This window comes from Amblyomma maculatum, chromosome 7, assembly GCF_055883805.1.
Source record: "Amblyomma maculatum isolate TAMU_Amacu chromosome 7, ASM5588380v1, whole genome shotgun sequence".
Lineage (NCBI taxonomy): Eukaryota > Metazoa > Arthropoda > Arachnida > Ixodida > Ixodidae > Amblyomma > Amblyomma maculatum.
In genome coordinates, this window is record NC_139350.1 from 139,646,770 (window position 1) to 139,657,780 (window position 11,011).

General features: G+C 45.3%; 1 protein-coding gene and 1 long non-coding RNA gene across 2 annotated transcripts in view; both read right to left on the bottom strand.

Annotated features, from left to right (window-relative positions):
- The window catches only part of LOC146184867 (uncharacterized), a 28,387-nt gene extending 19,706 nt beyond the window's left edge, over positions 1–8,681 (bottom strand). Inside the window, exon 1 of the mRNA XM_084608637.1 lies at positions 8,336–8,681. Within this exon, the coding sequence (XP_084464763.1) occupies positions 8,336–8,656 (321 nt within the window). The 5' untranslated portion in view covers positions 8,657–8,681. The remainder of the gene's footprint in view (positions 1–8,335) is intronic.
- On the bottom strand, positions 1,554–5,018 carry LOC146184868 (uncharacterized). The gene is made up of 3 exons (XR_014708948.1): positions 4,933–5,018; positions 4,637–4,702; positions 1,554–1,641 (listed from the first exon to the last, which is right to left on the bottom strand). It is a non-coding gene; the product is annotated as an uncharacterized LOC146184868 (long non-coding RNA).
- Positions 8,682–11,011: the final 2,330 nt, after the last annotated feature.

Sequence of the window (11,011 nt, forward strand, 5' to 3'; positions counted from 1 at the left end):
GAATTTTTTTTTTATGCGAGATGCAGCAATATTTATCTCGATTGATTGCAGCAGTGCATGACTACTTTCTCGTTGTTCTCGTCTCACAGTGTTCAACATGACATGGTGTGTGCGTGGTGGCATTTAGGGTGGCGTGTGATAGTGTTCGTGTTCAAATGCAGGGGTTTTTGCCTGAGTGTTGTGTGCAGCGATATGACAGCTTCGGTTTGCCATCTCGCTACTTGGCGAACTGAAAGGATGCGATGACTTTGGTTCGGCGTTGTCTCCCATGCTCCTTTGACTGCGTGACCGTCTACCGGTGAACACCTGACAGCTGCGCTCCGGACCAATGGCTTCACTTGTTCCCAACGCTAACTTCGAACTGTTAGTGGCACCAGATGCTTGTGACCGCAAATATGCACTAGACCACCAGTCTGAACGCTGTACTTGAGTTGTGCTGCGTGGGCCGTCTCTAGTGTTTCACCCGAACGGTTGTGTGTGCATTTGTGTATTGTCTAGATTAAGGAAAGGTGGCATCTGAGTTATAAAAGTGTCTGTATGTGTGAAGTGCCATCTGCTTTGGCGAACCACCACAGCTTGTCTTTGTCAGGCCGTCTGACGGCTTCAGTGAGAACCTGTGCTACCAGATGCAAAAAGTGATGATGCCATTTTATGGTTTTTCACTTCATGCCTCTAATTCACAGCTCATGTATTCATTGATCGCATGTGCTGCTAGAGTCATTATTCAGAGTTTTCTGTACACTACTGAATTAATTGTACTCTCATTGAGCTGTCATGTTGTCATCATGCCCGAGACGCTTTGCATTGTAGCCCCATCCAGTAGTGCAGCCAGAGCTCGAGTTTTACCAACGTTGGCATCAACGAATGCCGCAGATGCCCTCTCCCTCTGTTTCCACACTCTTTTTTTTTCATAAACTAAAGTCGCCTTTGAATCTACTAGATTTTAACCCTGCAAAACTGTGTCTAGTCAGGCCAAAGCTATCACGCATATCTTTCTTTTCTTTTTTTGCAGCTGTGGGTTTCGTGGACCCTGAAAATCACTTCGTGAGCCCTTATTTGAGAAACACTGACCTATGATATGCTTTTAGCAATTACCACTATGTGACGGGACATTTTGAATTTCTTTTGGTGAAGTGGTGACCACAGGCCACTAACAGTGTTTTCAACGTTGTAGCTGAGGCTCACTTGAGAGAGGTTGTGCACATATTTTTTTTTCGAGTCATTGCATATGTTTACAATTCTAACAATGCAAATATTTCTTAAAATATGCAATTTAAAATTAGTGTTATGCCCTTTGCAGATAATTTTGGACCTGTATTTGCGAAACTGTAGCCTTAGCTACTTATGCACCATAAAATGCAAGAACAGAAACACACCGACAGCATGTGTGTTGCAAAAATGTATTTGGGATTTATTTGGCAAAGTGAACATGGTCGAGAGAGTTTTGGAGAAAATAAACTGGTGCTATCTACAATGTGATATAGTGCCAACATAACTTTCATTCTTTCATCAGCAAAATCAGCATCTTGTCAACTGATTGCCAAGATTTCACCAGCTGATCTTCACATGTCCATCTTCACACGGGGCAGTGTTCGTCACCATGTGCTGCATAAAACATCCGTGTTGTATTCTTCTACCTTCCTGGAATGAAAAGGCGCAGTGTTCACAGAAATTACTGTAAAATTAAAGCTGTTATGAGAAAGCTGGAGGTTGTTTAATATTGCTCTCCAGCTGGTATTGCAATGAATAACTACGCTCATGATTATTCATGAAATGTCTGGGCATATGGCATACCCCTATATCATGGCACAGAAGTGCACCAGTCTCCTCTTGTGAATGCACCTATCGGGGGTGGAATTGCCGCTCCATTTGCTCCATTCTGCTCCCAAACTGCTTTTCCTGCTCTATCCTGCTCCAAAATGCAATATTGCTCCAAAACTGCTCCAAACTGGCTGTTTTAATGTTCTACCATCAAATTTAGTGCAACACGCAAACAATATGTCTTTGCACCAGTGGCAAAGATATAACGCATCTAGCACTGGGCTTAATACAAACGAAATTTTTGTAAGGGAAGGAAGCATGTGGCATAATAAATATTTGTTTGCAAGTAAATTTAATCTGAGTCACTGGCGATTGGAGATAATTGCAAGAAAAATGCACTGTGCATGTGCCGTAGCACCTCCTCTCAGCCTTTTGAATCGCCGGTGGAGGGAGAAGCAAGAGCAGCAAGCGAAGCAGATAGGCGCAAACTACTGTGAGTCGTCCGACTGGAAAAACCACATGAGTTATTCTAATGGTTGTGGTCTAAGAACAAGCCGGCACTTATCGAGCCTCTTTTTCAGTAACAAGCTTGTCGGGCCTACGGCAGACAAAATCATACTTGAATCGTTATGGGTTGGTACTCCAAAGATGTCACTCACTAGGAAGCGTCTCAAGGGGAATAGGCCATGGTATATAGCAAGTACAAAAGGTTCATGGACAAGCAATTGGGTATTTTGATAATTATGAATCTTAAACTAGAATTTCATGAAAAAAAAAGAAAGGAAAAGAAAAGGCAGTGAATTCTCATTGTAGCAATCTACCTGGTGTGATTATATAGTTGTGAACAGAATTGCACACAGGTTGTAGGGTATATCCCTTGGCACTTGCCCCAAAGGAGAGGAGAATAAACACAAATAGCATGCCTGAGTAATCATCATTTGAACGATTTAACAGTCACTAACAGTGTTTCACAAGGAAGCCTGCTTTAGCCACTGTTGTTGAAAGTGTTCATCAAAGACATTGCCCACATCGACATATCCATTAAATTTGTCGTACATATATAGGGTGGATCTGGTACATATGATATGGGCGTGTCCAGAAATCTAACATATAAATCGAGAGACAAAAAATTTTGGGAAACTACTGTCGAGCTCACGCCCTGAAACTCTGCTAGGTCTAATCCGACTAGCTGACGTCGCCCATGTCCAAGGACTCCAGGCCGTCATCTTTGCGGATAAGTTGACACCTATCTTGCTCCTGTTGGATATTTATTAGTTTTGCCACCACCACATGCAGATGACTGTTCTATTATGACCGGCACAGATGCAGACACGTTGACAAAGTAAAGCAAAGCCTTCCTGTTAACATTATTGTTGTGGCTTCAATCAAACAAACTTAATATAAATTGTTCAAAGACAACGCTAATTATTTTCCCAGAAAAGAATTTTTTTTTTTTAATCGTACTGTCAGCAATGAGAGCCAGAACATTACAATTGTAGGCTCGTAGAGAATACTAAGTGCCACGTTCAACAGCAATCTATACTGGGACTTGCCTGTTGCTGGCATATGCAAAATGTTATTTGATGTTATTTTATGTCAGTGAACGCTCCTTCTGATGCACATTGAAAACAAATTGAATCATTTTTTTACATCAACCAATGCATTAAAACCACAGTGGAGGGTGGAGTAAACAATAATATAATTTTGCCATCCTTTTCTTGAGGATAAATAAAATTCACCAAATGGGTAATTGCGGTAGAAATGTCTCTATAAAATATTACTTCTGAGCTTTTGCGTTGATTACGCACATTATGCTCTTAGGTCATGGTGCAACGACCTAAGAGCTGGAAATGCATCACGCGTCCAGGCAAACATCACACAAAAGTGTGAAGCCGCAAAAAGAAAAAGCATATGGGAACTTCCCACGCTTTGCCCGATGATGAATACATTCTGGAGAGGGGTGCCTGAGGGCACACTGCACAGGAAGATACGGTGGCTGTTTGGGAGAAGGGACATGGCCATAAAACCATTACACTGATCCATTAGGAGTTGAGTTCTACAGATGCTGTTTTGATCCGCTGTATGTGACATCAGACATGCCCTGTGTTTTTCTGGCAGACAGACTCCTTGTTCGACTATTGCAACGCTATCGAAGTGAAAAAGGAAGTTTCTATGTCTCCTCGCCTGTTCCCAAGGTATGACTGCAGGAACATTGCTTACCAATACTGTTTGATTGACTGGCTGATTGACCCGGAGAGATGTGCCGTGTTTTATTGGCCAAAGTTCTGTGAGAGGGCTGGATTGATTGTTTAAAGGTTTCTTGTGGAGTAAAAAAAACAATACTGGCCCTGGGCAAGAGGCTCAATAGTCTATCATTGCAGTGGACTTGCTTTTGACCTTTTGCTGTTAAGACCTTTGAAGTATGTACATAAGTCTGCAGAAGTGCAATCAAATTTCATTGTTTTTGTTCTCTCATCTTCGAAACGTCATTCTTCTCTCAAACCAAAGACTCAGTCATGCCACCAAATGGAGTGTAGGTTCAAAACAGTCTGATACAAGCATAACAATACATAAAGCATTGCGATGTTCTCGTGAGTGTGCACCATGAACATGGAAATTTGTGAATAATTTGTTTTACTACTCATTTATTTCATTTATCGCTGCTTTCATAGACCATTGCATTTTGTATAATGCACTGTTGCTGCTGCTGGTCCGTGCATAGATTTGGCATGAATGCAAAAGCTAACAACTAGGTTCTAGTGCAGTTGTACTAAGCAGTCTTGAGTTTTAAACTATAGTAAGTTGTTAAGGCATTGAGATAAATAATACTTTTTACAAATTGGTGCTGCTCAAAATAACGTAAATATGTCCTCACCCCTCAGGGGCACTGACTGCAGGCTTGGTGTTGACGGCAGCGGCTCCACACTGTGCAGACTTGTGGCTGTGCCATGGAAGCAAGCAAACAAATGAAAGAAATAATTATTTCTGCAGCCATGAGATCTTGGGCTGTTTTCCGGTGCATAGCAACATGCACGAGCTTACTTTAGCACTCTGGCTAGACCTTGTACACAGCAGTAAGAGAATCAAGACTGAACATTGCAGTGCTTTGTAAATAGCTGTAACATGTTCAACAAGAACATTGAAGAAAGTAATATAAGTGTTGTCGCTTACTATTCCGGGAGTTGTCATGATTGCTTTCATCATCATGAGTCTCTCTGGGCACCATGTCATTCAGGCACTTGCAAGCTCATTTTCATCTTAAAGGGAATAACCATATGAGACACAGATGATTGGCAATTAACTTGCCAACATAATACAGGATCTAATTGTGCAGCTGAAAGGTGCGCCAGGACACTAGAAAAGTGCCACGACGCAGACACTGTTGCCTTCATTCAATGCAATGGTCCTTAACAAGGATCCTTTTAATTTTCAGGTGTTTTTATAACACAATGAGCAAACCAGTTCAGCCTCTGCGACTTGTAAATGCTAATAGGACTTCCAGTGCCTGAATGTTTTGTCCAACAGCATAAAATATTGGCGCACTTCATTTCACATGCTGACACAGGGACACAAGTTCATAAGCTTGGAGCAAAAAAAAAATAATAATAAAATAAATGACCTCTTGCAATATTTGGCTTTGGCACTGCATTCAGCATGTGCTGTTAGCTAATGGTGCCAGACAATTGTCTGAGAAGATAAAGTAAATCATCTTGCAAACAATTTTCATTTATTGTGGCTCCTGTTGGCTGTGCACATTTACATGCACATGTAAACAAAAGCAGCTACACGACGTGTATTATATTATGCAACTCGAGCCATGCTTAGCAAAAATGCTGAAATATCATGTATCTAATTCGCACAACGTAAGTGGCTTTTTACTTTGCGCTGCTATTCCCCAGCAATCGACTAGGCGGTGTTCAGACGGGCGGGCCGTATGTATCGTGGGAAAGCATCATCCACCACCACTCCTACTCGGAGCGCACGCGATCGGCAGGCGCCGAGTCACTGCCATTCCGAGCTACTCGAAAGTGCTGTTTTCGTCACATATGATAACTAATTGTTCCGCTCGGACAGTCCGCTGTCCAGTCCGATCGTCTGAACAGAGAAGGTAGTGGGTAGTGACTTACCAGAATCGTTTTTTTTTTTTTTTTTTCTGACGCTGGATGGCTTGCAAAGGCCTTTGCGAACACCTTCATTGCGCAGCGGAGCGAGCGCTTGTTCGCCGTCGGCGGATCCCTAGAAATCGTTGCAACTTCTTTCGACGGCGCCTTCTCCCTGCGCTGTACAGTGTATGTACAGGATGATGGCGATCTCGAGCTACTTGCTGGTCGTCCGCCGCACTGAAACGCTTGCGCATGATGTTTTCTTGGCACGGCCGGGGCAAGGGTATTACAGCATTTGATGACGCCAATGTGAAAACGGGAGAACTATGTGGACCGTTGCGCACAGCAGCACTCTACAAGCACTCGTAGCACCATCCCATCGGCGCTTGGCTTAGCTTGGCGGCTTGGCTCCATGGCTGCTGAAATCTCGTAAGATCTCGCGAGATTACGGCAAGCTGGACGTCACGCGGCTTACGTCTCCGGAGTACGTCTCCAGCGCCTGTACGTATCGGCAGTTTTCACGCATGCGCAGTAGGCGTCCGATACGTCTATGCCTGTACGTCTCCGGGAGACGTAATACGTCTCCGGTAAGCTAAATCTCTCTAATATCGCACCTCTTCTTACCTCGAGCCTGGCCGTGCCAGCATAGGCTAATAAATTTATTTCCTACTTCCATACAAGACAATCCACAGTTTAGGAAAAAGCAAGTTTGTCTCGACAGACCTTTACATGATTCTTGAACCTTATCCGCCTAGAATTTTGTGCAGAGCGAGAAGTATCACAAATTTCTGTAGCTGCCGCTCACTTCCCAAGCGGACATAAGAAAAACATGATATGGTTCGCAATGTAAAATTCACAAGCTCGCGAAAAAGAACTATATTCCCTTGTTAATCTACAGTACCCCTGTTTTGAAGAAAACTACGAACACCTAGATAATGCAGTTTTGGCTGATTTGCCATGCCAAATACTACCGTACCGTGATTTACCGTGAGAAACAAGGAATTATTTTATGGGGCGTGTTGACTGAGCGACTGAAATGGCAAGACTTGTGCGTTATTCACGCTTGTACTCATTAGGAGCCCCTCCCTGCGCCCATCCTCATCCCTCTCAATGTTTTTCAAAAATTATCTTGATTAGCCGTATCCCCCCCCCTCCGACACGAAAAAAATCTGGCTACGCACCTGTCGCAAAAAAGATTAGTAACTTCGTCAAATAACTCATAAAATTGCTACAATATTGAAAAATATCGGCTTACTTCTCAACTGGATACAAATAATAGTTCATGTTCGACTGTTCACTTTAACGCGCGTATATAGCCTGTAAAAGCACAACCACATGCATACGGGTGTCTATGCGCTCTCCTTCCTATTTTATGTCATCGGCTATACGGAGACAGGCTCTACGATGACGACATAAAGATGGGATCGCATTTCTTAAACTTCTATTTTCTATTTCGTTTGATCCGCAGCAGACGAAAGCAACGCGCTGGCAGTTACACCAATCAGAAAATAGCAGCTTCCGTGCACCGTCGGCGGCAGCCGTCGCCACTCAGCGCATGCGCCGAGTAACCATTGGCTGCGCCAAGAAATCATACGCCGAGGTGCGGTTGCTAACGGGCCAGTACACCGGTTGCTTTCCACGAACGCTTGAAGCCGCGGCTTTGTAACCAGCAGCAGGGGCTATAGTCGGACAGAACTAAAGAACTCAAACGTAGGTCTGAGCTATTTGATAACTTGTCGTTTAACAGAAAGCGCGCAGGGCTTAACAGAGACACAAGCTTGTCTCTGTCTTCCCTTGTCCGCGTTTTGTGTGAACTGAAGAACTGGACGGCAAAAGCCACACCAAGGAAACTCTCCAGCCATTTGAGGCAACCGATTCTCGTGACGTCGTGACGTGCCCTTAGGCCTAGTAGTTTAAAAAGCAGTGTGTGCCAGATGAGAGGAGATTCACCACGATATGGGGCGGGGGGGGGGGGGGGGGGAACACACACAACGCGGTTAGGGTCGAGCTTAGTGGAACCATCCACGGTGCCAACTGCGCACTGTTGAGACTATCGTGCGCAGGCGCCCAGCGATGGCGATGTACTGTGGTGTTGCCGCTATGTCTCTATCTTCTTTCATATGCCATTGATTATTTCTTAGAAGGAGGCTCAGTAAATGACGATACAGTTAAGTGTTTGTTGTTTTTTACAAAGCTAGCACTGAGTACGAGCAAAATTTTTTTGTGTGTGTATGGTGATTCGGTTGACCAAAGCACCAGAAGCGATATACCTCTCGCTAGCCCAAAAAATTGCACAGTTCTAACTATGCAGTTCATCAATGTGAATTCCTATAGTCACGCGCAGACTCCATAGCTTCTGTATTCGTGGTACTCCCAGTCACAAGAAGCAAGGCCCAGACAAAAACTATGGTGAAGTTAACTGGCATTCAAGAACTGAGATTGCGGCCTACGTTTCCTAGTCATGCTGTCACCTGAGTGTTGTTGCGGCGTGCAAACTTCAGCATCGATGGTGATACGTCAGCGCCCACAATTCTCCTGGCCGGCCGGCTCAGAGGTAACAGGACTCTGCTAGTGAAGCCGCCCGTACCGCAGCCCACGTCCAGATGCTGGTGTCCATCACCCGGCTCCCTCAAAAATGTAGTCCTCTCGAGCGCCTCCCTGTCCAATTGCCACAAGTAAGGTTCGTGACGGGCGTAGCCTACCGGATCCATGCACTCCTGCTGGCCATCCGACTCCCCAACGTCCCCATGTGCGACAGGAGACAGCAGAGCCGTGGAATCCAGACGTTCCATATCTGTGCTGTAGGAGTATTTCGCAGGCCGCCGTCACTTTGACTTTCAAGTGGAAGCCCATGCGAGGAGCTATTTAAACCCAGCGAGAAAGGAGCTGTTATAGCACATATCACTTTTTTATACCACTTTGTCTAGCACATATCACGGGGCGCTACGGCAGCTATGAATGATGGGCTCAGGCGCGCACTAACCTATGAAACCGCCGTTGGACAGCTTCATAACCGGCGTGTCAAAGTGGTACTGAACCGCAAAGCAGCGTATGTTATTTTCTGCCTCACTGTGACGACCATTGCTTTTGCAGTGTTTGCATACTATACTCCGAAAACAAAAGAGAGGTGCATCTGTCGTTTACTGTGGGTCGTCATAGCAGCCTCACATTAAGAACCGAGGTGTGCTTCTGCATACAAAACAGGCTGCGTTTTTTTCTTCCGCTTTCTAACTGGACGTGATTCCAGTAGCGGTAGAACACTGCTGCAGGAACAATTTGTTAAAGCGAAAGCTGTAACTGCGTCGTTGAACCGTATTCTTGAGTCGAAAATCATGTACACCAAAAAAATTTTCTTAAATACCCGATACTGTAATGAAAATTACCAGATATAACGAAGTGTCGTAATATGTCATAATAAAAACATGACATCCCGTCCAACCTTTTTGCTTGCTCTTTATCTACCATGGCTAGTTCGCATCACATATGTCATAGCTCCCATAACTCCAGCCGTTGTAAAACCACCGAAGCGGCGAGTGGGACAACTGCATGCACAAAAGATGCTCCTCTGGCAGGACCCTTCCCCATTTTGTTGACATTTGGTGGGCAATTTGCTTCTAAGGCGTCACTAACAGGTCGACATGTAGTGCTAGATTTCTCCTCATCAACGTTGGGACGCAACCCTCCTTCGTGCAACATTCTTGGTGGCGTCACATAGGTTAGCTGCCAATAATCGGCTGTAATCTGCTAGTCTAGCCCTTGATAGGAATTTTAATCGGCACATGTACCTAATAACCTCACTACATCATGCGACCTAGCTCAGTGGGTGTTGCCACAGAAGGGAAGTAGGGGCCCTCAAAGGAGGAGTGCAGGGGGCGTTGTCAAAGAAGTAGAAAGGATACGCTTAGATTGGCCTCACTCAATACCGGCCGCGTGGCGGCATACAGCACACTAGAAAACGAGTTAATCGGGCGTCGCTGCACGAGCGAGCGTTCATCGTGATACATGCAGGAGGCCCTAAGTGTTTCGTAGCCTTTCTGCCGATAGACCCGCGCATTATTGTTCGTCTGTTATCCCTCTACACTTATTTCGTGTGTGCACTAGATGAGAGGTCATAAGAAGCACTCCACTATTCGATGTCTATTATGAGAAAACCGATGTTTCAAAAAGGTGATTCGGAACTTATGAAAACACATTCTGAGCAATATAAAAACAAAGTGAAGCCAGAACAGCACACTGAAAGCATCACGCCGAACAGGAGCGAACAATCCAATAGCCGCTTCCTCATACTGCTATGCCAGACGTACTCACCACTCGATATTCCTATTCTGAGACGAACCACTGGCACATCGACGCAACGTTGCCCCAATGGGCCAGCGATTCGCTCCGCCATCGGCCAACAGTAATCCCGCCTCGTGCGACAGAAGTCCATTACGCGGCCCTTTTTTATGGCGTTTTGGTCCATGACTCCTTACGAAAGCATTTCAGCCCAGCAAAGGCGAACACCACCCCCGGAGAAATCTTCCACTCATTGGAAACCGGTGGGTACCTGGCGGCACCAGCAATCGAATCTGGTACCTACCGATTGCGAGGCGAGTGCGCTACTACAAGGCCAACGCTTCGGTAAAAAGCTATTCTTTGGACTTGCCCAAAGCCCAAAGGTTTTTGATCAATGACCCCCTTCCCAAGCGTTTCACCCCAGAAGAGCCTAGCAGCAGGCCGGAAAAAATCCTGTACTCACTGGAAACCAGAGGCTGACTGACGGCAGCAGGAATCGAACCTGATATCTCCCGATTACGAGGCAAATGCTCGACCACAAGGCCAACGCTCCGATAAGAAGTTCCTCGGACTTTCCCAAAGGTTTTTGGTGAATCCCCCCTTTCTCAAGCATTTCACCCCAGAAGAGCAGAGCCTTAGGCCGTTTAAAATCTTGCACTCAATAGAAACCGGTGGTACGTACCTGGCGTCACCAGGCATCGAACCTGGTACCTCCCGATTGCGAGACGGAGGCAGTACCACAAGGGCAATGCTTAGGTAACACGGATTCTTTGGACGTACCCAAAACCCAAAGGTTTTTTTTGTAAATGGCCTCATTCCCAAGCATTTCAGCCCACGAGAGCCCAGAACCAGGCCGGGGAAAATCTTGTACT